General features: G+C 44.4%; 1 protein-coding gene and 1 long non-coding RNA gene across 5 annotated transcripts; one reads left to right on the forward strand and one right to left on the reverse strand.

The window, feature by feature from the left end:
* The first annotated feature begins 162 nt into the window (after positions 1 to 162).
* On the forward strand, positions 163 to 21428 carry ODAD3 (outer dynein arm docking complex subunit 3). 4 transcript variants are annotated; one of them, XM_081176512.1, is made up of 13 exons: positions 163 to 583; positions 3479 to 3600; positions 6829 to 6906; positions 7444 to 7623; positions 11934 to 12035; positions 12391 to 12516; positions 13329 to 13451; positions 15055 to 15210; positions 17680 to 17840; positions 18011 to 18167; positions 18577 to 18732; positions 19386 to 19470; positions 20728 to 21428. In XM_081176512.1, the coding sequence occupies exons 1-13, from the start codon at positions 499 to 501 to the stop codon at positions 20865 to 20867; spliced, it is 1671 nt and encodes a 556-aa protein (XP_081032638.1). In that variant the 5' UTR covers positions 163 to 498; the 3' UTR covers positions 20868 to 21428. The 4 variants fall into 4 exon arrangements, 3 of the variants coding, with proteins under 3 accessions (XP_081032638.1, XP_081032636.1, XP_081032637.1); XM_081176510.1 differs by lacking the exons at positions 163 to 583; positions 3479 to 3600 and adding an exon at positions 4705 to 5008; XM_081176511.1 differs by lacking the exons at positions 163 to 583; positions 3479 to 3600 and adding an exon at positions 4711 to 5008 and having other exon boundaries at positions 15058 to 15210.
* Positions 6850 to 17677, reverse strand: LOC308577021. Its single transcript, XR_014003348.1, has 5 exons — positions 17544 to 17677; positions 15026 to 15129; positions 13306 to 13406; positions 7378 to 7470; positions 6850 to 6967 (listed from the first exon to the last, which is right to left on the reverse strand). It is a non-coding gene; the product is annotated as an uncharacterized lncRNA (long non-coding RNA).
* Positions 21429 to 22584: the final 1156 nt, after the last annotated feature.

A 22584-nucleotide genomic window follows, 5' to 3' on the forward strand; every position in this document is an offset into this window, starting at 1 on the left:
TTGTCCTTTTCCCTTAGGCGCTTTCTCGAGGACTTCCCCTTCCTTTAGGCGCCCATCGCGAGAGTGGCGGAAGTGCGCTTTGCTTGTTCCGCCTTCCAGCGGCGCTGCCTCATGGGTTTAATGACCTGGTTCCCTTTTCCCTCGCAAAGGGACGACACCAATACCTTTGCTCGCGTTCCCCCGCACGGCGACGGCGAGGATGGCTGCGGATAGATTTCAGCTGCGGCCTAGGAAAAGCGAGACAACCTGACCTTCCTCCCGCCATGCCTTTCGCGGGTCGCTTCCCTCGGCCAATGGGCGCTTTGCATCGGAGGAGCTGGTCGCCATGGAGACGGATGCAGGCGAAAGGATGCAGCTGATGGTCGAGTGAGGGGGAAGCAGCCTGGCGAAGCGGGGCAGGGGGAAGACAGGGAGGCTTGGGGACGGGGCCGGCGGTCGTGTGCAGGTGGGGAAGGGACGAGCAGAACCTGCTTGAGGTGGTAGGAGAGATACTCCGCCATGCCAGTGACACAAGCCCTGCAGGGGATTAAGCCCCCGGTCCACGACCAGATTACAGAGCTGCAGAACAAGATACAACTCCTAGGTAAGGGGTGCCTGGCTGCTGAGGGGAGAAAGCGTCCGGAAGTGGGAGAGGAGGCATCCCGTATTGAGTAAGGCTGCTTTTCTGTGCACACTTACTTGGGAGTAAACATTGATTTACTTATAAGTGTGCATAAGCTACCAGCATGAGTTTGACCAAACTGCGGGAGGCAGTGGAAGACAGGAGTGCCTGGCGTGCTCTGGTCCAGGGGGTCACGAAGAGTCGGACATGACTAAACGACTAAACAACAACAAGGTTGCACAATATTATATATATAATATGTAATATATATACTACAGTAAGTGTGCATAATAAAGGGACGTGGGTGGAGCTGTGGGTTAAACCACAGAGCCTAGGACTTGCTGACCTGAAGGTCGGCGGTTCGAATCCCCACGACGGGGTGAGCTCCCGTTGTTCGGTCCCTGCTCCTGCCAACCTAGCAGTTTGAAAGCACGTCAAAGTGCAAGTAGATAAATAGGTACCGCTCTGGCGGGAAGGTAAATGGCGTTTCCGTGGGCTGCTCTGGTTCGCCAGAAGAGGCTTTGTCATGCTGGCTACATGCTGTACGCCGGCTCCCTCGGCCAATAAAGCGAGATGAGCGCCGCAACCCCAGAGTCGGTCATGACTGGACCTCACGGTCAGGGGTCCCTTTACCTTAAGTGTGCATAATATTGAACTGATTGCAAATTGTCATGCAGGAGTTAGGTGCTAGGTTGGCCCGGAAAGTGTTTTTCTGTTCGTCACAGCAATTTTTTAAAAAAAGCAACAACTGTGGCGTGTTATGTATTGGGGAAGGATCATAGCATCTGCCTTTTGTGTAAAAAAGCCCTGTGTTCAACCCACGGGGGCTCCAGGTAGGGCTGGTAATAGAAGCTCCCTGAAACCATGGAAAGCCATTTCCAGTCCAAGTAGATAATGGTGAGCAAGATTGACCAATGGTGTGATTATTTTAGATGTAGCAATCACTCAGCAGAATCCTCCGGCACAATATTCCATTGCTTCATTCCTTTTTGCAACACCCTGTAAATTATGTCATTACCACTATTTTGTTAATGGGAAGACAGAAAGGGAAGGGCTCCCTCCTAAAGCTACCCATGGGGGAAGTGGAACATTACTAGTAGTCACTCACTTTTATCTATTCATTTGTGGTATAAAGGGGTGTGGGAACATGAATGTTTGTCAAGCTTCCCTGTTTGAAGGCTTCAGGCTAATTCTTATACACTACAGATGACCAGACTCCTGGCCGTTGCATTTCAGAGCTTTCCCACTTGGATTTCTAACTAACCAGTTGCATGTAGTAGTAGTAGTAACAATAACAATAATAATAATAATATTTATTATTTATACCCCGCCCATCTGGCTGGGTTTCCCCAGCCACTCTGGATGGCTTCCAACAAAATATTAAAAATACAATAAAACATCAAACATTAAAAAACTTCCCTAAACAGGACCGCCTTCAGATGTCTTCTAAAAGTCAGATAGTTGTTTATTTCCTTGACATCTGATGGAGAGGGTGTTCCATAGGGTGGGCACCACTACAGAGAAGGCCTTCTGCCTGGTTCTCTGTAACTTCGCTTCTCGCAGTGAGGGAACTGCGAGAAACTGGCACAGTTCAACCACTGATGTGGTTTTGCAGAAACACTCTTAAAAATAAATAAAATTGTGTGGCACCTTTCCAAAGTTAAAACCATTCTCAAGGCAGCTTACGACATGAAAAGATGTTACATAATTACAAACATAAAGTAGTCATAACCAATAAATATAACACATGAAAAAGTACACAGCCAAATTGAACAATTTCCACATAAATCATAATATATAAAAATAAAGATACAAAAATTAATATCATTAATAGCAACTAAACCTCCCTAAAAAATACCGCAGCCCATTAGTCTGTTCAGCAGCCTCAACTTTTGTAGCTGGAGGCCAGTCAGCCAGTCAGCCAGTCAAGGTCCTGCCCTTCTAGGCCAGGTGGAAAAGGCTAGCAAGGCAGAGAGCAGGTCTTCCAGGACACACAGCCAAGATGTTGCCTCTTAGGAGCAGCAGAGAGGGAGAATGTGAGAACATACTATAGCCATGCTTGTGCTACTACAAAGTCGAGTTAGATGCTAAGTAGTGCTGGTTTCATTGGGTTGTATTCAGCACAGCATGTACTGAGTTCCACTCATACAACAGGACTTCCTTTCTCCGTGCACCCCTAAAATCTGTTCCAAATGGTCCCCCCAGTCCTCTAGAGCAGATTTTGGGGGCCCACAGGGGGCTGCAAAGGAGAGGCAAGTTTCTTTGCTCAAGCAAGATGTCTGTTGTGCAAGTAGAACGGCAACATTGGATATAACCCATTATATGTGCCAATATCCATATTTCTAGTGAGCACCACAGTCTAATTAATATGTTCAAGTCTTGTACATCCAATACTACTACACTTTTTGTTGAGGTCTAGAAGTGGAGGGGCATCTGAAAGGTATTTATACTGCCACAGATGTAAGATTGGCCTACAATATCTATTTTGTGGATGGGAAGGAACTACTGAGAAATTAAAAAACACTATTATTTTCAGACAAGAGTTACAGACCAAAGCAAAATGCTTGAAACCTCTAAAAGGAGATTGGATTTCCTATTAAAAAGAGGCCTTGTGTTAAGCCTTTTTTGTCCTCGGTTACACTCCTGATTCTAATGAAATACTAAATTCAACTCTCAAAGTATGTCATGTAGTAAAGCATAATTTCTGTCATTTCATTCACTATATAACGTAGCTGCCATAATCACATATCTGTGAGAGGATATGAAGATGACTAAAAGTTACCCCAAATTGGCAACTACTTCAACAAGTTTGGCTTTGCTGCTGCTGCTTTTTTGGATGAGCAATAAGCAGAGTGGTTTTATTTGTCCTCGTTACAGAAGGTGATCGGAAAGCTTACTATGAGACCACCCAATGGAACATTAAGAAGAACAAGGAGTCAATTTTGCAACTGAGAAAGGAGAATAAGAAGTTGCACAAAACGTTGGCACATCTCCTAGCGGTAAGCCTCATAGCTATGTTTCCCCCTGTTTCTAGCAAGCGGAAATAATGAGCAGAATTTATGATATCAACTCATGCTGGCACTCATCCCAGACCAAGATCTCTTTTCACTTTGAGATAAGGGCCCCAGCTCTACAGTTCTTCCTTGGGGGTACTCTCATTTTCCTACCCATATTGAAATACTGCCCCTCAATGATGCCAAACTTAGATTCACAAAATGTTTAGGGGTGTGCGTATCCCTGCGTACCCCCAGAAAAAAAGCACTGCTTAGGCATGAGTGTTTTTGGTGGAAAGGTATAAAAGCACATATTGTCTATACTTTTAAGCCGCTCTGAGCCCGGCCTTGGCTGGGAAGGGCAGGGTATAAATAAAAAATTATTATTATTATTATTATTATTATTATTATTATTATTATTAATAATAATAATCTATTAGCAGTCACTGCACAATCTATCAGGGATGCTTCTCAGGAATTCTGGACATTTTGTCCAGGAGCCAAAGCGGTCAACATGGATTTTTAGGTGTTTTTATATCACCTTCATGTGTGCATGCTGAAACCAGACAATGGCATTCTATAACCTTTGGGCAATTTGAGCTATTTGGCTCCAGTGTTCGAGTTACCAAGAAAGCTGGAAAGTGTCATGCGGCAAATATTGTTGCTAAAAAAATATTCAAGCAACATGAATGGTTAGAACTCAAGCAAATCAACAACTTTATTTCAATTTCTTCACTTTAAGATGGTGTCTGCAGATGTGACTGTATGCGATACTGATTTTGCTGCCCGATAACAAGCTAAAGCTACTTCTGGATACCTTAGACTTTCAAAAACTTCTCTTACCGACCAAACAAGTTGTATTTACAAATATTGAGAAGAAAAAGCACATGATTAATGTGTTATGTTCAAAATGTGTACAGTGTGTCAAAGAAAATGCATGGAAAATATACATGTGCTAACCTGAAGTTCACGTGTAGCAGCTCAAGTCCTTTGCAATGTTGTCTCTTAGCACAGAGACCTGAAAACACACGAGGAAGCTTACATTATTATGTTGCAGCCAGTAATCTATGTTGTCATTGTGTGTCATCACAAATGCATCAGGGCTGTTACAGATGACAGTGGTGTGTTTGTTTTGCTAGTAAACTACTACTGGAAGTTTAATATGTCAGGGAAAGTAAGCATGAAAGTGACAAGCCATGGAACACAAGTCATTGACCTAGGGCAAACTGCAAAGAAACACAAAAGTATAGCTCAAAGTCTGTTAGCAGCCCATTCTGAATCTGGCTCTAACACTCTGGGACGCTGCCAAGGTGCTAAGGAAGGAACTATGATGAATAAGACGTTGGAGCGGCTGTCAAGCCTAAGAATGAACGAAGGAAACACTGAAGATGTTCTCAGTGAGGCTATAACACTGGTTAGTAGCTGTTATCACCTTTTTCAGCCTGAAATCCACATTTCCTTCCAGAGGCAGAGGCAAATGTGGGCAGACCAACAAATGTGAATGATACTGTAATGAGAATTGGGGTTGCTTGTGCGTAAACTGCAAACTGCTCCAAGCTAGCCGTATAGCTAAAACTTTCCCTGGTTTGACAGCCCTTGAAACGCGACTGTCTTAGTCACTGGCAGAATCCGTCAGTGGGCGGGACCTAAATTTCTTCCAACATAAAAGTTGCTTGACTCCAAGTCTCCTCCTAGATTCTCTGCGTGGAAGCCTTCTGCGCAGCGTGGGCGTGCCAAGCGGAGGTCCTGTGCTCTCTCTGCTGATTTCACTGGAAGAGTCTCTGAGCCTCCCCTCCGCCTTACTCTCAGCTTCCCCTTTCTCCCTGGTGTCCCCTGGATTTCTTTCCCCCGTGGAAGCACTCTCTCTCTCCTTGCTAGTTCCCTCCCCTGCATCACTGGAGCGACTTTCCTCTCCTCTTCCCTCTGATGGCAGTTCCCTGACAGATACCTTTGTACAGTAGGCAGTTTTGACACACACTTGCACTCTAGCCTCCAAACAAGCAAAAAGCACCATCAGTGTTCAGGGACTGGCTCCAGCCAAGCAAACACACTCAAGGAGGGTGCGAAGTTGGGCTAGTAAGAGGCATGGGTTGGGGCAAGTCCTTTGAGAGAGGTCTGAGGTTCCCCATCGCTGGTCACATTAATGCAGATATGCAAGCAACAAGTGTGTTGGTTGGAAACTTCAAACGTATAATTAGTAGGAATATTTTCACAGAATCGTAGAGTTGGAAGGGAACACAAGGATCATCTAATCCAACCCCCTGCTGTGCAGGGATCTTTTTGCCCAACATGGAGCTTGAACCCACAACCCTGAGGTTAGAGTCTCATGCTCTACCAACTGAGCTATCCGTTCGTGTGCACCAAAGTTTGCTTCACTATCACCTCGGAACCACTGGGGAGATGTCAGGCATGCCCATTCCCAAGCCATGGTATGGTATTCATCTGCCAGCTCTGATCCACCACCCAACTAAGCTTTGGTTGGACACACAAGGAAAAAACAAAATGTTCGGTTCCAATTGAAATCCCACTAAATGTACGTCCTGTTCCAAAACAGATGCTAGAACTCATCAAATGTAACTATTATTCTGCTAAGCCTTGGAGGAACAGCCCCTTCCCATCGCCCAAGCCTGGAGAAAGATGGGGGTCTACCTGACCTCACACTGAGTTTGTTGCACCAGATTTAATAATGTGCTCGCCAATAGCAAGATGGGAAAGGCCCTTATGCACCCTTAGTTTTTATAATTTTATTGCATAAAAAGAGTGGGCTGGACATATAACTTGGAACATTATCAACCTTTGTTCTTCTGCTTGTGTATGTGCATGAGTGGTTTTTGATTAGACCATTATCTGAACTTGCAAAAAATATATTCGGACTCATGCAACACTGCTGATAATCAGTTCCCTTCCTATTCTATCTACTAGAGGTGTTTGTCACCTGGAGATCTGCGTGCTTCTTCAGAGCTGGTCCAATAAAATGTTGCCTTAACTATTTCTTGCATGTTTGCATTTAAAGCATTCCTAGTGTTTCCTCTGCAATTTTTAAAAAAATGGGAGAAAGGACTTTGGCTTTTGGTGGGGAAGAGGGGGTGTCGCACATGCCTTTCTTAACACACCCTACCTTCCTACTTGTAAAAGGCAAGCTCTGTTCAAAGAAATATGCTTCCATCTTGTATGCATCTTGGATTTATGTCAGACTTTCAGAAACTGAAAACAGTTATTTGGGGTTTTTTTCAGGGAGAAGAAAAAGTCATCAAGGCTGCATTCCACGAACATCCAGCTGAGCAAGGGTCTGTGAAAAATAAAACTGGAGAGGTAGGTGATCCCTGTCCCGTTATATCATTGCACAGAACGAAAATGCCAAAAACTGAAAACCCTGCAACACAAAGGAAAAACAATGTGTCCATTGGGCAACAGGTTTCTCAGGTTTGCACATTATTTCAAAAACCTGCAGTATCTGTTTGCTCAGAGGAAATAATAGGACAAAAAAACATTTGCACAACATGAAAAGCTTTCCTCAATTCAGTTTTTTATAACTTTATTTTTCATTTTCAGCTTATACAAATATTTTGACAAGAAAAACAAAATCTTTACAAATCTAACTTACCTTCCCTTCAAATCCCCTCCCTTCCTTTCTGTGGTTATTTATTTCATATCTTTTTTATAGCTGCATATCCAATTCAAATATATTTACAAATTTTCCCTTATCTTAAAGCCTTCCTCAGTTCAGACGAGTTTCAGCTTTATTAAAACCAATTCTTTGTCTCCAGTCTAATTCACCCTCACCTGGATGACTGTCCGCACAATCGTTGAGGCTTCTTTAATTCTTCTCCTCTTCCCTCTGTTCCAAAGGGTGCTATTCAGATCATCAATCACCGGCTATGTGAGAAAATCAATCAGTTAAACAACCTGAAGCATCAGGTGGAGATGCGGAAACGCAGGCTGGAAGAGCTACAGCTTCAGTATGGTGTTAAAACAAAAGAGATCACTGAAATGCAAGAAATGGAAGAGCGGAATATAGAGGCAGCTAAGGTGAGTCAAATCTGAATCCTTTGGAAGGAGGAGGCTGAAAAGCTCCACCATTGTTTCCCTCTCACTGGGCTAGAATGTTGTTGTTGTTAAATTTGTATACCATCCTTTATCTGTAGATCTCAGAGTGGTTCACAACATAAAATTACAATATAAAAGACATAATACATCAGGCTCCCTCAACCTTGGCCCTCCAGGTGTTTTGAGACTACAATTCCCAGCATCCCTGATCACTGGTCCTGCTAGCTAGGGATCATGTGAGTTGTAGGCCAAAAACATCTGGAAGGCCGAGGCTAAGGAAGCCTGCAATACATAATGCATAATAAAAATAAGAACAAAAACAAATCATTGCTGTAGTGCTGTTGCCACTAAAAAATTATTAAAATAATACTAAAAAAATTAAATGGCGTTTCCGTGGGCTGCTCTGGTTCGCCAGATGCAGCTTATTCATGCTGGCCACATGACCCGGAAGCTGTACACCGGCTCCCTCGGCCAATAAAGCGAGATGAGCGCCGCAACCCCAGAGTCAGCCACAACTGGACCTAATGGTCAGGGGTCCCTTTACCTTTACCTTTATCATATCATCTCTCAGTCTCCTCCAGACTAAATATGCCCAGCTCCTTCAACCATTCCTCATAAGGCTTGGTTTCCAGGCCTTTTATCATCTTGGTCGCCCTCCTCTGCACATGTTCCAGCTTGTCAATATCCTTCCTAAATTGTAGTTCCCAGAACTGGAGTTGGTACTCCAAGTGGAGTCTGATCAAGTTAGAATAGGGCATTGAAAATAGAAATAATAATAATAATAATAATAATAATAATAATAATAATAATAATAATAATAATAATATGTTAACTGACATTTATAATGCAGGACATCCTGGCATTCTAGATCTGGTTATCCTAAATTGGATGTCATCTAGGAATGGCAGCTTTCCTTCCTGGGCAAGCAGCAGCTGTGGGAGAGCAGGACTGATCTGGATCAGAACTAGAGCAGGAATAAAGGACTGAATTTCTATCCCTTTCCTCCGAAGTGTGCAGTTGCAATCCTGATGAACCCCTCCTGATGCTGCTGCTCTTTATCAAAGACAAAACAACCAGTTGCTAACATATAATGTAACGTGTAATTTGACTCCCCTTTTCTTTCTGGCAGCTTATGTGAACACACCGCAAGAGGGAGGCAAAGAACCACTGCATTACTTTCCTTAATTGTCCCCATTCTAGCTACTTAGCTGTAATAGACACAGTAGATTGCCCAGTAGGCAGATTAAGCACAAGCTTTGGGCACTAGCAAAACAGCGGAACAAAAACGAAAAAACAACAACAAGAAGAAAATGTTTTTGGGAAGAATTTGACATTCGATATTAAAAAACAAAACAAAATTAAAAGATTCTGGGGATGCATTCATGAAGAGATAAAAAAGATGTTCAAAATCTCCATAGAAAAAAAGCCAGAGGCATATTTTCTGAGCATTTTAGGAAAAGATACCCCACAGGATAAGAAAATATTATTCTTATATGCTACAGCCGCAGTCAAACTAGTCTTGGCAAAAAACTGGAAAGGAGGTACTACCCCCACAAAAGAAGACTGGTTGAATAAACTATGTGAATATATAGAACTGGCAAAGTTAACAGCTTGCCATAAGACACCAGGCAAATCAGAAATTAAGGAGCGTATGGCAGTGTTTTGAAGACTATATGAAAAAACATTGGTCTAAAGATAACATGTTAATATGCATAGATTAAGTATGTATAGCTGAAATAGAATTGATATATTAGGAATATCAGGGATAATATATGAAAGATGCGATGGTAAAAAGACTGTAAAAATAAAGAATGTTGAATTTTGGGGAAGGGAAGCCACAGGGGGAATTATTGTTTTCTTTTGCTTTTATTTTATTTTTTATCGTGTGCTGCGCTGGTACCGGCTCGCCAGAGCAGCTTCGTCACGCTGGCCACGTGACCCAGAAGTGTCTCCGGACAGCGCTGGCTCCCGGCCTCTTAAGTGAGATGAGCGCACAACCCTAGAGTCTGTCAAGACTGGCTCGTACGGGCAGGGGTACCTTTACCTTTTATGTTACCTTTTATTTTTTGTGTGTGTGTGTTTTAAGCAAAAAAACCAATAATTTTTTTAAGTAAAAAACAAAACAAAAAACAACCAATTGAAATAGTCACCGTGGGGGAAATCAGAAGTTGGCTAGACTTACACTCCACCACACATCTTCCCTCATGTTTCTGTTCTCTATTACTGATTCCCACCTAAACCAGGAGGCATCCTACTGAACTAGTTCAAAATAATGCAAGGAAGTCAGATCCTGTCATGTGGTGCAATATCTTGATTTCTTTTGTTTTGAAATTTTGTTTTATGGTTTACTATTGGTTTTATTTTGAATTACATATGGGGGCACCATAATGTTTTCAGTGCTTGGAACATCTAAGGTCTTAATTCTGTCTTGTAAATGGAGCTGTCCGAAATTGAGAAATTGCCATATGTGCCCTATTCTCAGATGAGGACATCAAGACAGAGAGAAGGGAGATGAGTAGCTCACTGAGATACTGAGGACAAAAGCACAGTGCCTGAGCTCCCAAGCCTTAATTTATCCACCAGACCTCTATACTGTTCCTGTTAGTGATATGATAGGGATGCTGTTCCACTTTTAGTCCTCTGATATGAATGATTTATACACTTGAATATACAGTACAGGCAGGAGCTACATTGATACACACCTTCACAAACCTATGAACAAAGTACCATATGTATTCTCCACCCTGTGATTAATATACTCAGTACATTTTGGCTGTGAATGGGCAACAGCTCGGAGCCATAAGAGAAGGACCCATAATTCAGTGATGTGGTTTGCTTTGTGCACATAAGCTCTCAGGTTAAATTCCTGGCATTATCTGACACAAGAGGATAACAAGCCTGTAGACCCTTTGCAATTCAGAACATACAGTACTGGGGTACAAACAGTTGTCTAGGTTGGCATGGGAGCTTCATATGAAGGTTCATATGAAGGTTCAAATCAAAGCTTAGCATGTCCTGCAGCTAACTGCATGTGCGCATATATTGGATGTTTTTATCTACAAGAGGAAAATTGTGTGATAGTTTCGAAAAATAAGCATTGTTGAAAATGTAGGCAAACATCCTCTATCAGATGCAATTAACCGTGTGCAAATGCATGAATGTGTTATCAGATTGAAGTATTGAAAGGATTATTTTATTAGATGGTAAGAGCACATAACTTGGAACAACATCGCTGTGCTCTAATTTTTCAAATGCTAGAGTATCTTTGTTTAAACAATCTTAGATACTTATATTGGTGTTTGATATCTTTCTGAGAGACACTGGTTTCTCAGTATCTCATTATTTTTCTAAGAGAGATTCAAGCACCATTTTGCACATCCAGTTATACAAAACCTAATGCTTAGCACCTGCTGTAGTCAGTGCTTTCCCCCCCCTCTCATTTTGACTCAAGAAAATCACCAATTTATAGTTCAGATCGGGGGAAATTAATACAGTAAATGGACAAAAGTACAAAGATTCACAAAATATTTAAGGGTATGCGTCCCCCTGCATGTCCCCAGAAAAAAGCACTGACTGTAGCTAAACCAACTGAAAAACAAGCAGTTGCAACTAGCAGATCACAGGAATCTGAATAAAGGTACCACCCAAATTTGCAATATCTACCACTTGTAAAACAAACAGAAGAGATTCTTGGAACTTGCCTCAGAAAGCGGGGGTTTCTAATGTATTCTGATTACTTAAATAAAACTTGTTTGAGTAAAGGAAGTAGGAAGACAGTGGTTGTATTCAACCACGTTCTTGTTCCCTCAATCCTGTCTGTGCATGAATGTCGTTAGAGGAGAAGACCACACAGGCCAGACAGGTGACTTTTCTCACCCACCACCCATCCTGCCAGATCCTGAGGTCTTGCGCCGGGGACTATTCTCCACTTGCTGGCTGAGCTATACCAGCATTTTGTTTTCCCTTCCAAGCTGGCAACGTGCCAGGTCCGTTTTTTCCTTGTTCTGTCACCATGGAGCGATCACCATGTTTGCTCACCTTGAAGATTCCCTACAACTCAATGAGGTCATTGTAAAAATTTCCACTGACTCGTAAAGCACTTGGGATGGTTGTCAGTCCAGCCATATGCAATCTGAAGAACGTGGTAATGGAAAGATTAGACTATAGAACCTGAAAGTTGCTTGCATCCCTGCAGCTGTAACTTGGGAAAAGGACATCTTTGAACTAGATGGGTTTTTGGAGAGACTTCATCCTACTGGCTGCTAGCTCAGTTTGCTGTTCTTTATATCCAGACTCTACGAACGCTGGAGAACCGACTGGAAAAGGCCAGATTTAAGACTGATGAGGCCCAACGCATCACCGGCATGTACCAGAAGTTAAAATCGCATATGCAGGTGAGACACAGAGCCAAGTTTCTTCATGAGTAATGTTCTGGGGGCTAAATGGCAGGTATGGTTGGACCAGAGCCTCACATGCAATCCATCCACCTGCACATTTGCCTCCTGTTCACCCACAGGGCAGGTAAGTAGGTTAAACAGAGAGACTGTACTCACCCAAGGTCACAAAGTAAGCTTTGTGGCTGAGTGAGGATTTGAATCCTGATCTCCCAGGTCCTAGATGCAGTGAGTTAAGTGGGTTAGGAGCCACTGAGGGAGTTAGATGATTAGGGATTTGTGGTCTGCAAAGATGAATGAGGCATCATGGCTATTTGCTCTATAACCACCCTGGAATGCTTCATCCCTTTTCTAGGAGCAGAGCCTGCACTTCCAGAACAAGCTGGATGCTATGGAAGCTGAGATCTTACGCCTACGCAACGAGCTTAAGGACCTGGAAAGCGTGAACACGGAAGCCCAACATGCTCGTGATACAGCCAGGGTAGGGAGTCAGCACAGTGTTGGATACAGGAGGAAGGAGCAGTCATGGTTTGTGGCTACTGTGTGGTGAGGAGCAATACAGTCGTACCTTGGTTCTTGAACGGAACCTGTTTCAGTAGTCCGTTCGACTCCCAAAACCGTTCAAAAACCACGGCGCGGCTTCTGATTGGCTGCAGGAGCTTCCTGCACTCAATCAGAAGCCTCATCAGATGTTTGGCTTCCATAAAAAGTTTGCAAACCGAAACACTTACTTCCAGGTTTTGCAGCATTCGGGAACCAAAACGTTTGAGTCACAAGGCGTTCAAGTACCAAGGTATGACTGTATATACATGTTGAACTTGTATAATAATTAAATAATACAAGACCTCCCAATGTAATGAGATTCTCACTAGGGGCTGCAGTTATAATTAATTTTATTTGCACACATATTATTCATTTCACATATTTTACTCTGTTCTTAAGAGTCATACTTTCAAAGAACTTGGGGTTTGTTCCAGAGACTTTTTAAGCTTTTAAAGCAAACATATTAGCCTAGAACTCTTATTTAAAACAAATAAAATAAGAGTCGGGTGCCCCTGTATTAACCACACAACTCTAATTGTGATCTAGTGTTGAGTAGGTTAGGAGAGACAACCAGGAAGTGGTCCTCAGGGAACATCACAACATCCCCGAGATTGGAGTCTCACCACATTAATGGGTGTATTGGGCTGTCCAAAAACAGGCCTAAGAGGTGCAGAGACGTTCACAGTGCATCCTATTTAGAGATTACAAGGACAGGACAGTAGCTTACCTTCTCTTCCCTCCAAAATGCAGGCACAGCTCCTGAACCAAGAAGAAATCATCTACCGAGAACGAAAAGTTCGTGATAAGAAGCTGAAGGATCTGAAGAAGCTGACCGAGGAAAAGAGAACGCAGAATGAGCGTACAGAGAGGCGGGTACTGTAGGGTTTTCTTCTCTCCATTAAGTGACTGACACTCCCCAAGTCTGTCCCCTGTCTCCAGACTGACTATAAGCCAAAAGGATATTTTGCCTGTTAGATAGCTTCTGCTTTTCCTGGTGCTAACAGCAAGATCTTAAATCTCAGAAGTGGACTAGATAAAGATCACAAATGTCTGAAATGGGCAAGCAGCCACTCTCTGACTTCTATAACGAGAAAAGAGGAGTTAGGTCTTATTATTATAATTCTGCCCCCACTAGCAAATTCTGTGGTTTTGCTGCATCTGTGTGAAATTACAGAAGTCATAACACTGTCTGTGAACTGCCAGTGGGATTCTATAGCAAAATTTAAAAAATCTAACATTGCCCCCAATCTATTGTCAGCCAGGGATCTGGGCAAGGCCCAATCTCTTTCTGAGGTGTGGTGTTATGGCGTGTCAAGTGTATTTTTGGTCCTTAAGCACTGGCCACAAGGTTTGTCAACTGAATTCAAGCCCTGGATATGGAAATTACTATACTGATTAGGATTGTTTCATTACCCAGCTGAGGCTCAGGCCACTAAGGGCATTTAAAAACATTTTAGAGGCCAACTGTTGCACCATGAATCCCTCCCCACCTCTGCTGTTTCCTCTTCCAACTACGTGTAAAATTTTGTTAAATAAATAAAAAGTTTCTTGCAAAGAGGCTCAGTGGATGATTTTTCTGAGCACCCGATTGATCTCTGCACCCAGTTAAGAAATAATTAGTTTATGTAGCAGGTGAGCAATTATATCCTCCTTTATGAAGTCGGGCTGCTTTGTTTATTCCCTCCCACGAAAGGCTTTAATCAGGGTGTCCTGACTAATCTGAGGGTGGGCTAATGTGGATGTGATCAGTGACTTAGAAGATCCTGCCAGGGGAAAGAGCAGGACGAGATCATCTTGAAGATCTGTGCCTTGATTACCCAGAGGCCCTTTCACATATTGCCACCTGAACTGTGTTCCAAGGGAGTTCTCGTGCCCGTTTTTATTTAACATCTCATTGGCTGGGTGATCTCATCTATACTCCAGGGATGGTGATCAAAGGTGTTCTGGTCGCCACCAGCTGTCCAGGGCCTTGACACAATTGTAAAGGCGAGAGGCAGTAAAGAAGGGAAAATTATTAAGCAGATGAAAACACTGGCAGGATTATTGTAATAACCTTCAGTTTTATAAGAGTATATATTTAAAGAAGATGAGTAAATGAGCAAATTAAGTTAATTTGGATATGCAGAAGATATTAAGAACAAATTTAAGGAACTGCAGAAAGAGGGGGAAGGAAGTCAAGTTTTGAAATGTCAAAATGATTGTGAAATTAGTGAAATGTATAAAATTAGTGAAATGTATAAACTTGAAAAGTATAAACAAACAAAGGCTAAAAATAGAAGAAGGGGAAATCATTCAAAATGGGGGGGATAGAAAGAAATCTAGTCAGTTCAGCATACAATAAAATGAGGCAGGAGAGGAATTAAAAGCAAATCAACAATCAACTGGCAAGGCCTTAGTATAACAGAAGCCATTTTGAGATTTTTTTTGTTGGGCTATGTGTACTGTACCTTGTCCACATGTACTCCATTTGTTTCAGCAGTCTCAGAAGGATCGTATCCCATTTGGAAGTGACGACGTACTCAAGGAGCCCCAGGTCAAGAAATCAACTATCCTGAAAAGCAAACAAGCCATGTTCACTGCAGCAGAGGCCTTTGACAAGATCCGAGTAGCCACTGGCGTCACAAATGCAAATGTAAGAACTTTGCCCGCTGCCTCCTCCCAGACTCCTTCCTTAGCTGAGAGAGGGCAACATTAGATCACTGTTAAACCCACCCTCCCAGCCCCTTTCCAGACTTAAGACGCTTGTTATTTCTAGCTCCCCAGTCTGAGATTAATCTAGTGAACAACATTAGTTGTTTTGGTGTGGATCAGGTTGCTCTAAATGTATCTGACCTGCCTCACATTCACTGGCAACGTATTCAGGAAGCCCAGCCAGTGTTCCGACACTGTCAGGGTTTGCACCCCAAGATTCAGAAGGAGAAATAGGCAGCTTGCTGGAGGGGGAGGAGTCTGTTTTATCACTGTATAATTTGCAAAGTAGCCCAAATTCAACCTCCAGCTTGTCCAGAAACAAAGCAAGTGCAGGATACGCCACTGTGCAATTCCTGCTTAATTTTCTTTCCAAAAGGAGTTCCTAAGGGGAGGGGGGGATGCTGTTAATTTTGTTGCCCCCAGACAAACTGCAAACAGAAGTGAATTTAGCCACCCTTCTCAGAGTGGGAGAACAGCTTCCTGGCTACTCTCCCTTCTTTCAGGCAGAGGACCAAATAATAAAACTCAGAATTGATCTGCATCTTTCCTCGCCCCCGTTTTGCAGTATCTCCAGCACATCCCATGACTGTTCCCTGCTGATATGCAGTTGACGCCACAAGTCCAATTGTTGCTCGGGGCACTAGTTATTCATGTGTGACGGCAAAACATTCTCTGCTCTCCGTGTACCAGCTGCTGCCAGCCAATCAAAACTTAGTTATCCTTTCCTGTTGCAGGCTGTGTTCTTATGCCATTCTGGGCAAATTCCATTCATAAATTTACTTCTTGCCCTTAGCTGATTTTTCTCATGACTTTGGCCTCTACTTAAATATCCCAAAGACGCCCTGGTTGTTTTTTTTAAAAAAAGCATTTCTAGGAAAACCGGATGTCCATCCCCATTCAGCTCATCTGCACTGTGAACCCAGCAGGAATGCTGCTGTGCCCGTAGGAGGCTCAGGCTTGCAGCCAAGCTATCTATGCACAATCAATTGTTGCTTTTTGGCAGGAGCCAGACCTGCAGACAGCCACCCACTGACGTAGTTTAGAGGCACTTGTGCTGCAGGTTCCCGGAGGGCAAAAGGCCAAGGACATGAAATCTGGATCTTTTCCAGTAAAACTGAGGGATTGGAGAGGATGTGCTTGTGGCAGGGCTGGATTAATTGAACCTATAAAGCCCGGTATGTTGATGAAAATCATTGGATGCCCCTCCTGTTGTCCTCTCCAGTTGGAAGTTTTTGACCCACTTCCTCCATGCCTGAAATTTCAGAGCTGTGTCTTGTCCTGTAAGCAGCATTGCCTGTAAGCATGACTGTCCCATGAATGACACAGACCATTTTAATTTACTCTCAAGCTGCTTTTTGGACCCATTGCAAATCCATTTGATCTAGCGAGGATCACAAGGCACCCAAACTAGACAGGAAAGTTTCAGGTTGGTTCTAGAACCAGGACAACTGTCTTTTGCAAGACTTCTCTGTGCTCCAGACTTCTCTGTGCTTCTGTTAGCTTCTAAGCCAAAGAGATACCCCATTCTGAGATTGCCACACTTTGATAGTGTGCTGGCAGGTTTGCATTGTCTTGTCTCATGCCCCTGTGCTGCTGGTTGCTCTCCTCTTAACTTGGTCTGCTTGAACTGTAAGAATTCATCTTTTTGGGAGCTTGGATACCAGCAGTTGGCTCTAGCAGAGACAGGAGACTTTGCTGGCCACAGTGGTTTCCCTATTGAGGCTCCTTTTGATGTGTGCAGTAATACCTCTGGTTGCGAACCTCTTTGGGTTACGAATTCTGCTAACCTGGAAGTAGCTGCTCCCGGAAGCAAACTTTGCCCCGGGATGCAAGCAGAAATCACGTGACAGAAGCGTGTGCACGCAGCGGGGGCCCCGTTCACAAAAGCGTTCCTCAGGATAAGAACAGCTTCCAGTTACAAACGGACCTCCAGAACGTATTAAGTTCATAACCGGAGGTACCACTGTACAGTGGTACCTCTAGATACAAATGGGATCCGTTCTGGAGCCCCATTCGCATCTAGAAGCAAATGTAACTAGCGACGGCACATCTGCGAACATGTGCGTCGCTTTTCGCCACTTCTGCGCATGACGTCATTTTGAGCGTCTGCGCATGCGCAAGCAGTGAAACCCAGAAGTAACGCGCTCCGTTACTTCCGGGTTGCCGCGGAGCGCAACTCGAATGTGCTCAACTCGAAGTGTATTCAACCCGAAGTATGACTGTACTGTAGGAGGCAAAAGGGCCAGACATGACCAATAAGATCTGCAGGCTTGCCTCAGAGCTGTGGTGGATCCTATCGTTCCACGGCTGCCTCTTATTTGCATGGAAAGAGTAGCATGCATGCCAAGCGGGCAGGGGCCAGATTCATACAGCTCTGATACTTCCATTCATCCCTGTGAAATCTTGACAGGATGTTATGGCCTGCTTCGCGGCTCAAGAAGAAACCTTCAAGCACCTGGAGGAAATGAAGAATGAGAATGAAGAGTCCCTGGTGCGACTAAAAGAGGAGAGGGATGTATTGCAACGTGAACTTGAGCACACCAAGTACTCGGGAGAGGCCCGGAAGGTGGGGTAAGTTGGCTCCTCCACTTGTATCACTTGGCTTACAGGCAAGAGCACATGTTGGCGATCCGCCATGCAGAGTGTGCCAGTCCTTGCTCCCTGACCCACATGAGGGTTAGGAGCTGGGGGGCTCAAGGGTTCTCTTCTGTGAACCACCCCACCCCCTCTCCCACCCCCAGGGCCCAGAACCTTATGAAGGAGTTACGCGCGCATCTGCAAAAAGAAGAGAAGAGGCGTGATGCAACCCGGGAAGAGCTGTCCAAGGTGAACAAGGTTCTGCTCAATGCCAAAACTGGAGTGGAGCATTTGGCCTCCAAAGTGCAGCACATCAAGCTGGTGAGTGCACAGCTGAGCATGTCCTGGCTCTACAGCAGGCAGCTCCCCACCCAACACACAGCGTACAGCTCAATCAATACCATAACCAAGATCGTACCTCTGACCTGCATGATGTTCCCAACAATCTGCACTACTTGGCAGCACCATCAGTGGCAGGTTGAGGCTCTCCACTGAGGAGGAGAGTCTTGGAGGAAGAAAGCAGGCGCTAATGGTTATAGCAGGAGCTATGAGGCAGAACTCCAGGGTTCTGTTCACCTCACTGAAAGATATGCTTATAGTAGGGTAACAGGATTTTGCCTTTGTTCTCTCCCTGTGTGGCCCTGATCAAGTAGCTGTTCCAACAAGTTCATAGGTTTCCCTGCTGTGCTCTGTTGGGCAGAGGCTAGTAAACATCTCTTCTTCTCCCTAGGAAGATGGCCGCTTTGCTTCTACCCAACTGAATGAGAAAGCCAGTGATTATGTCCTTGACCTCCTGGCCCAGACAGAGGAGAAGCTGCTGTTCCTAATGGATTCTCTCAAGGATCGCGACAAGAAGGAACTTCTCCAGAGAATTGAAGACGTGGAGGTGGGTTCAGATAAGGTTGAGAGGGCCAGACTAATTTGTCTTCTCAGTCACCTTTGTTGGGATTCTACACAATGACATATTCCCCAATTCACCAGGCAGTGATAATCCACATGGAATTATGGGGTTTAGCTTCCTATGGATAAGAGGGCACTGAGACTTGTGATGTTTTTTTCCTATTTGCTTTATTTACGAATACACAACTGAGCATTTGGGGAGCAGACTCCTAAAGCAGTCACTAAAGCGGTTCTCTAAAGGGAGCAACTTGTGCTTCCCAGGCACACTTCTGTTTCAACTAAGCACTCTCTGCTCTATCCTTGCCCTGCCTAAATTCAGACTGGCTTCAAACTCTTTGCAATTCTCTTTCGCCCTCCCTTTTCAAACTCTGGTGGGTTCTGAATTCCGAGAACATAAATTTCTCAGTCATTATGGCTGCATTCCAGTTATTAAGATTCTTCTATTTAATCCCTGACCCGATCAGGTGACATTAAGGCAAAACATGACTCAGTCAAAGTTACAAAGACAATACATTTCAAGTCAGGCCAGAATTGCTGAGCTACGCGGTCTGCTGGGCTTTGCCCTAATACACAAGGAAATGAGTTGCCCCTCCCCATTTCCCATGGTCCCAGTCTAACCTCTGTCCTATGTTGTTGCAGTTCCATTCTAAACTTGAGAGACGGCTGCCTGCCTACAATACGAGGGTCAAACTACCCACCGCACAGAAGCCAGACATGTATTATGGTAAGTCTCAGCAGCAGGTATCCAAGTTTTCTAACACATGGCCATTGGATAGAAGCTACATTGCACAGCGAGAGCCTTCCCTGTAGGCAAATTCTGTTGCCTCCTGTCTACTTCTGTGCTCTATAGCTTCTATAGCTGATAGTTTTGGGTTCCATATACTGAGCTAACTTCTGCAGGTGGGTGCAATGCAAAGCAATGCACAAGCAGCTTAGTGGACTGTGGCTGTGGACTGTTTGTCGTGTTAGCCATGCCACAATTTTGTGGGAGCATAGAATGTGCTTGTGGGCATAGACCTCAGCTTCCTGAATTTAAAAAAAAAAAAAGTTGTTTTGAAAAGAGAATTTGTAACTTGTGGGTGTGCAGGTAAGTTTTAATGCACGTGTACAATGCCTGCTAAAATTTCTGAAATCGGATAAATGGCTTAATTGGATTTTCAGCAGAGAGGGGAAATGAGCAAAATGATAATGACTTTTACAAAACACTGAACATTATACAAAACCAGAGTAAATATGCATGTTTGCATACTTTACAGAATTTCTTTTTTTAAAAAATCCAGAATTTGGACTACCTGGGCACTGAATTTCTCTCCTGTATTGCACAGAGTTCACACAGCCCTTGTCTTAGCACACTGTGGGCTCTTTGGTAGTTTTAAGTTACAGGTTCTCTGTGGGTGGCAGCTGTGTGGCACAGGTCTTCTCTGCCTACGACATCATTGGCCTTGAACACATGGCTATGGGGCATTGGCACACCTATGTTTCCCTTTGTGATGTCACAGGTGTAGAGTACTTACCTTTCTTTGCCTTTGGGCTATGGGCTTTGTTGAGGGGCAGCCTTTCTCCGTGGCTCTGGACTTGGTTATGATGCTAGTCCCGTGTCACAGTGCAGGGCTTGGAACCTTAGCCTTGTGACCTCATGCGTGATGATGATTTCATTTATTGAATTTATACACCGCCCTATACCCAGAGGTCTCAGGGAGCTTCACAAAACAAAAACAAAATATAAAACCACAAAATATATAATCAAAATAAAAACAATAACCCTCCCCCCAAAAAAAACCCACCAACCACATTTTAAAAGGTCATAGGATGTCAATCAAATCAACCACCTGGTTAAAAAGGAATGTTTTTGCTTGGTGCCTAAAGATGTCTAATGAAGGCGCCAGGCAAACTTCACTGGGGAGAGCATTCCACAGACGGGGAGCCACTGCAGAGAAGGCCCCGCTCTCGTGTTGCCACAAACCCTTTGGTCTCTTTGCAGATGAGGAGGATAGCGGAGAGGATGATGCGGATGTGGTGACCCGTGCAGCCCTGAAGCGTCAATCCCAGCAGATAATAGAATCGAAGACCAAACGTCGCACCCGCTACAGAAAGAAGGAAGGGAAGCTGCATCCTATGTAGCCCCCCCTCCATACCTTCCCCTGATCCTGCAGTGCTCCAGAGTCCTTGGCTATTAAAGGTGCCTCCCAGCCACTGATTTTCCGTGTGAGCCAGTCCCACACTTCACTCCCGCCAAGTCTGCAGGCCCCAGGAAAGGAGAAACATGACCGCTTTGTGGATCTGTTTCCCATGCTGGCAGAGAGCAGGCAGGAACCTGCAGTGAGCTGCAGCCAGTGCATAGCTCCTGCTCTCCCTGCCTTTCAGCTCTCACCTATGTGAAAAGCATGGGGTCTTCAGTGGGTGGGGTGGCTTGGCCCTGGTGTTTGTCAGGAAGGAAGAGGATGCACCTTGCCCACCTCCCAGCTAAATCAGACTCTTTTCCAGAATCTCTCAACCCTGAGCAGAGATACTCCCCACCGTGCCTTTAGTTTGACTGATTTCCCCCCTTGCTCCAGCCACAATCACCCCCTGGTATATCTGGATGGAGGTGGGGGCTCAGAGTCAGTTACACTCTGGTTGCGGAACGGGGTTACTATGTGCTGTGTTTGCTGTGTATGATGCAATAAACCCTGTTCAGGCTGAGTTGCCTCCTTGTCTGTGCTTTTGTCAGCGATGGGGCGGACTGTAAACAGCGATCAGGCTGGTATTGCAAAGGCTAAGGAAGTAGATGGTTGGGAGGCCAAGCTGTTCATTTGGTGTAAATCTCCTGGATACAGGTTTTTTAAAAAGAAGCATAGCTTGGTTAGTTGATGTTAGCCAGACAGGTGTCCCTCAGCTTCTCTGCTGACTGACCATCAGTAGTAATGCCAGATCCACAGTGTGTGGCTGTCATTTCAGACAATCACACCCACTAAAAAATAGTGAATTAAAGGACCAGAAACTGTATTGTGGGATCTCACATATCTCTAATCCACATGGTGCACTCCTTCTAACGGGGCTTGGCCCAGGTTTGTTTGTATTGCAAACAAATAGAGAAGAGCAAGCAGCCTTCCTTGGTTGTTTTGATTCCATGTTATGTATCCCTGATTAGCTGGGATGCTGCTGTGAAGGCTAAGAATGTCCCCATGGGGGGAGAAAAGGCTCTGAGAGTGCAGAGGTGTGAGGAGGGAGTGGGCTGCAACACCCAGAACAAAAATGCAGAAGGAGTTAGTAGTGGGTGTGCTCAGATAAAGTCATGTGTGGTCTCATGGGCAACAGTTCAGCAACTGCTCCAGTAAATGATATGTAGATTTTCTTTGTGCAGTATTGTTTCTGTCCTGTGTGGCAGAATCATGCACTCGCAGAATCATAGAATTGTAGGGTTGGAAGGTACCCCCAAAGTCTCTAGTCCAACCCCCTGCGATGGAGGAATCTCAACTACAGCATCCATGGCAGAGGGCCACCCAACCTCTGCTTAAAAACCTCAAATAAACCCCCCAAGGCAGTCCCTTTCCACTGTCAAATATCTCTTGTCAATTTTGATTTCTATTCTTCCTTTCAGTCCACAAAGACCCTTGGGGCAGCTTCCATTAAAAACAAATCAGATTTATCCAATCACCCGGGGGACTCACATTGCTCCATGGTAGCATGTCCTCCCCCACCCCCATCCCACCCCCTTCATTAAGGCTGCAATATTCACTGGGACTGTGTGCACATTAGTGGCTTAAAGCAAGGTTGTTTTCCTCTGCTGTGTTTCAAGTCACATTTGCACGTGGCTGGACACACCAGAGAGGGGATAGGGGTGCCCACCTGATGCGCA

This window comes from Podarcis bocagei (genome assembly GCF_964188305.1).
Source record: "Podarcis bocagei genome assembly, chromosome: 17".
Lineage (NCBI taxonomy): Eukaryota > Metazoa > Chordata > Lepidosauria > Squamata > Lacertidae > Podarcis > Podarcis bocagei.